This window comes from Diachasma alloeum, unplaced genomic scaffold, assembly GCF_001412515.2.
Source record: "Diachasma alloeum isolate Michigan unplaced genomic scaffold, Dall2.0 Dall_scaffold_00521, whole genome shotgun sequence".
In the NCBI taxonomy this organism is placed as follows: domain Eukaryota; kingdom Metazoa; phylum Arthropoda; class Insecta; order Hymenoptera; family Braconidae; genus Diachasma; species Diachasma alloeum.
In genome coordinates, this window is record NW_021680653.1 from 91,015 (window position 1) to 96,489 (window position 5,475).

Consider the following 5,475-nt stretch of genomic DNA (forward strand, 5'->3'; position numbering starts at 1 on the left):
TTCTTACGAATATGTTCTCCATATGTATTCATCGATGAGAACCCAGTAACCTAAGTATTTGAAAGTGTTCACCACTTCCACCTCCTTCCCACTTATTTTCCATTTTTCCCCTCTTTTTCTTCAGCCTTCTCCCCTGAAAACCAGATCATTGGTACTAATTAATTTAAAGAAAAAGAAAAAAATGAAAAATTGTAGGTATGGTTATCGAAAATTGTTTGTCGATCTCAGAAAGAAGTGCAAAGTGCATTACTTCAATTCTTATCTTTCAATTGAAAAAAAAACTCAAAAGAACCAAACCGATTAGTAAAGTAAAAATCATTAGTTTTTGAACTGATTCCATCTAATGCAATGGTGTGGTATGAACATTGCGTGATTTGATATCGTAGTTGTGGATGTGGGGGAATGTATGAAATGCATCAAGTAGAGCATGGCCGCGGTCTTTCGTCGTGGGATCGCCAGGCAGCTGTCTAGTGTTACCAAAGCTCTCAGGAGTAGTGAAGAAGTGAGGACGATGGAGGAACCAGGCGAGTGTTTTGTGGGAAAATCAGATCATCACGCTGGAATACACGTCGATTCGCGGAAGGAGCCCTGTCGAGCTGAAAAGTTTGGATCAAGGCTGAGAGGTGAGTTGGTGACTCGTGATTTACAGCTGTGTGTATCGGTGTAGATTATTGTTGCGTATTCCCGGCGCGCATGCGATCTTACTCTGGTTGGATAGGTGTCACTGTTTGATACCCGGGATCCGTTCAAATTCTCATTTTAACGATTTTTTTGCACTTTCTTGTATCAAAGTCGGCAATAACTTATAGCAGGAGCCAAATGCGAGGGCTACAATCACATTTATGAGCCAAACAATTTTTTTTTCGGTATGAGTGAGAAAAATGGATTCAGAATATTTTACCCATCCTTTAATTACATTCAAATTACCTTATGTTGAGAATCTGTGAAAGGAAATGAAAATAGAAATTAAAACATATAGGTTAAAATTTTAGTTTCTCATGAAATTTGTTCTTGTATGCATTCAGAAAACAAACAAACCTCCTCTAATCGTAGTCAAAGGTTGAAAAAGAAGCAATGTAATTGCCCACAATTTAAACTGGCTTTAAATGATACGTATATTTTTGTTACGTATATGTTTGCGTAGCCTCTGCTCGTTTATATATCCAAAAATGATTTCGTTTAAAATAATGTTTTCTTTGTATGCTAAATCTTAAAATATAACCTGACGAACACAACATTAGTGTGTAATTCAAGTCACATTCCATACGTTAAGAGAAAAATCGACATAATATCACAAAAATCATTTCTTGAGCGACAAACATCACATACATATACATATTTGATCAATTGATGGTAGGTTTCAGAGAAGAAATCGGTGCTCTTCGGGCTAAGAAGGAAGTTACTGAATGAAAAGATGATTTTTTTTTCGAAATGAGATAATGCCCCTTCAAAGACAAGAATAGTTTGAGAGAGGGAAAAGATATTGCTTTCTCTCGAACTCAATGCGATTGAGCGTAAGCGACGGTTATGTTTTTAATACGAGATCGGCCGCGTGTGCTGCGCATGCGCCTTCTCATCTCCTCACGTCGTGGCCTTCGGTTTTAGTCGTACGCTTGCGCTTATTAGAGATTTTCGAGATATTTCGAGATCCATTTCCTTTCTCCTTTTTACGATAGGATCTGGAGGTTCTCCTCTGCATAAACTCTATTCATTCAATATGAAAGTCTCTGATTCATGATTCACTAAATCGAACTTTTAATCTTTTTAGTCATTTTCTCATCTTCTGACAAGAAAAAACCGATTTCTTGTAGCAAGAAATTCTCACTTTATCGTGAAATGTTCATTTTCACGTCATGAATACTTCACCGAAATCTGACATTGTCTGACACATTATCCGAAATTCTTATCCCAAGAAATTTATCCTCAAGTGATGAGATGTTTGACGCAAGAAATTAGTTTTATGATATTATGACGATATTTCTCTCAGTGCACGAATTTTGGGTGCAAAAATTGAATTATTCATGTAATGTTTTCTAAAATTCTTTTCTTCTTTTTTCGCAGCTTCCCTGCCGAAATGGACCAACGAAAATAAACGAACTGTTTGGTTCAAAGTAGATCGCTCAGATTCCTCCTGGATTCCGCACTTGGTGAACGAAGGATTTTACTTTCATCATGCTAAAGAAAATTACGTTACCCTGTATCGATGTTTATCCCCAGATGTGTCAGTTCCACCTTACGCCCACACAAATTTGGGGGTGGGAGCTTTTGTAGTGAATGAGGAGACGAATGAGGTTCTCGTGATCAAGGAAAAGCACACGAGTCTTCCAGTTAATCGTTGGAAATTGCCTGGAGGCTATGTAGAACCAGGTAAATTCCATTGTTATTTGAAGTTTATTATCTTGTCCTAGGGGGCTACGCCCCCTGCTGGCTCCGCCCGCCAACGCTCATATGACCTCATGATCCATATTCTGACCCTTGCGACTCTTAATATGACCTTCGTGACCCTTACCCTTAATTTGCTCCGGCGACTCTTTTTCTGATCCTCATGGCCCTTATTTTGACCCTTGTGATCCTAAATTTTGGATTCTTAATTTCGAGTACCAAATATTTCTGTCGTGAATTGGTAAACTAGGATAAGTGCAAAAAAACAAATTTTACAGGAGAGCTGAAAAACTGTTGCTGCCTTTGTGAATAGGGTTTCGAGGGTATTGGCGCTACATTTTTCCCTTTTTATTGGGTCTTTTTTTTAGGTACCAGTATCACGCACGCAGGATGCAATTTGAGTAAAAATTCTGCACTTATCCTTAGTGACTAGATTTTCGGGAAAGATAAGTCAACTTATCTTTTTCGATGACTCAATCAACTGGATATATGTTGACTTATCTCCTGGTGCTCTAAGTAACGATGATAGTCAATTGACCGATTCTTTGAACAAAACGCAAAAGAAGTTCATTGTATCCTGATGACCCTATGGAACAGAAGTAAACAATATGTCCCCAAATACATGGATCATGTTTATTCTATTTCTCCATGTTTCATCTCGAACTGTGGTCTTGGTTGGACGATGAAAACTACTCAAGGGCTTATTTTTTAAACAAAAAAATTCAGTTTGTGGGGGAACTCGGTGGGGGCAAAATGGGGTTTTCTTGAGCTTACACGATTCAATGGCGGCAAAGTGATTATTGCGGGAACATGTACGATTGACTGGGGGCAAAATGGATATGTCCTGAACTTATACGATACAATAGGGAAAAAATCGGTATTTCCTGAACTTACATTATTTAATAGGGGTAAAATGGGTATTTCGAGAATTCGTACGATTGAATGAGGGCAAAATGGGTGTTTCGAGAACTTGCACAGTTGAATGGGGGCAATGTGGGTATTTTGTGAAGTTCTAATATTTCATAGAGGCAAAATGGGTATTTCCAGAATTTATACGATTGGAAGGGGGCAAAATGGGTATTTTTTAGACTTGTGAGATTTAATAGGGGCGAAATAGATATTTCTTGAGCTTGTACGATCGAATAGGAGCAAAATGGGTCTTTCGGCAACTTGTAGGATTGAATAGGAGCAAAATGGGTATTTGGAAAAATTGTAGGATTGAATGGGAGTAAAATGGCTCTTTCCTGAACATGCATCATTGAATCGGGACAAAATTGATATTTTGGGACTTTACACCTTATTTAGGGGGAGAGGGGGACCCAAGTTAAACTTGGAAATCTGCAATGGATGAAAATAGCTATTGAACGGCTCTTGATATATGATGGGCCATCATTAATGGCACACCTGAAAAACTAGAAAGAAATCGGCCCCAACCCGTTATGCCTCATACGTTAAACGGAAACCTCAAACGGAAACCAAATACACGAAAAAGAAGGGCCTCGTTCAATGTATGGGGACAAATGGGTTGGGCCCGATTTGTTCTCAATTTCTCAGGTGTGGCATCATATACCAAAAGTCATTTAATTAAGGGCCACAAAGAGAAAATTGAATTTCACGAGGGTTCCAAGGGGAAAATTAAATTTCACGAGGGTCATGAGGGGAACATTATATTTCACGAGGAGCAAACGTCACGAGGCTCACGAGGGCCACACTGAAGGAGAAAATAATTTTCTCCTTCATTGCAGATTTCTTGTCTTTATCCCTATCAAGGAGGGGGGGGGGGGCAAGTAAAACTTGAAAGTCTGCGACGAATGCAAATAACTATAATACGTAAAAAATGTATAAAATATAGTATACAGTTTTTTACATGTTAGAAATTTTGAGGGCACCCAGCAGGATCAAAGGTCACGAGGCTTACGAAGGCCAGGAGGAAAAATAGTATATTTCGATACGAGTGGGACGAGGCGTTTGAAATTTAATTTTCCCCTCGTGAGTCTCGTGACGTTTGATACAGTGAAAATTAATTTTCCCCTCGTGGCCCTCGTGAGAGTCGTGAGCTTCATGAGCTTCGTGATGTTTGGCCCTCGTGAAATTTAATTTTCCCCTCGTGGCCCTCATGAGCCTGGTGATGTTTGATTCTCATGAAATTCAATTTTCGTCTTGTGGGCCTCGTGAGCCTCATGACATTTGATCTTCGTGAATTTAATGTTCCCCTCGCGAGCCTTGTGACGTTTCATTCTCGTGAAACTCAATTTTTCCCTTGTGGCCCTCGTAAACCTCGTGACATTTGTTCCTCGTGAACTATAACGTTCCCCTCATGACCCTTGTGGCGTTTTACCCTTGTGAAATTTAATTTTCCCCTTGGAACCCTCGTGAAATTTCAGTGTTCTCCTTGTGGCCCGTGTGAGCCTCGTGACGTTTGACCCTCAAGAAATTAAATTTTACCCACGTGGCTCTCGTAACAATTGACCCTCAAGAAATTAAATTTTTCCCTTGTAGCCCTCGTAAGCCTCGAGACGTTTGACGTAAATCCATTATTTCCACTCTCATAATTGTAAAAATTGATGTCAAATAGATGGTATAATACGTGACGTATAAAACGTATTTTACTTTACGTTTTATACATCTAAAAAAAAGTGACGTAAAATACATGGTATAATACGTGTAAAATACTAGGTATTTTACTTGACGTATTTTACGTGCCCAACCCTGAGAAGAATATGGCTACTAGCCGGATAGCTTAGTTTTGAGAGCACCTGATTCATAAAAGAATAATTTTATAACTCGAGAGGCAGTCATGTTCATAAATTGACACAATTATTCAAAATAATTATCATATAATTTTTGCCCTCTATGCGACCGTACAAATTCAAGAAATACCCATTTTCTTCCAATTGATTCGTATGAGTTCAGAAAATACCCATTCTGCCCCCATTGAATCATATAAGGTGAATAACTACCGATTAAGACCCTATTGAATCGTACAAGTTCCCGAAAACCCCATTTTGCCCCCATTCAATCGTACAAGTTTCCGAAATACCTATTTTACCCCCACTCAATCCTACAAGTTCCCGAAATACCCATTTTGCCCCG

At 38.9% G+C, this 5,475-nt stretch overlaps 1 protein-coding gene across 1 annotated transcript in view; it reads left to right on the forward strand.

Annotated features, from left to right (window-relative positions):
- Positions 1 to 325: 325 nt before the first annotated feature.
- The window catches only part of LOC107042788 (nudix hydrolase 6), a 6,600-nt gene continuing 1,450 nt past the window's right edge, over positions 326 to 5,475 (forward strand). Inside the window, exons 1-2 of the mRNA XM_015263974.2 lie at positions 326 to 623; positions 2,062 to 2,367. Of these exons, the coding sequence (XP_015119460.1) occupies positions 428 to 623; positions 2,062 to 2,367 (502 nt within the window). The 5' untranslated portion in view covers positions 326 to 427. The remainder of the gene's footprint in view (positions 624 to 2,061; positions 2,368 to 5,475) is intronic.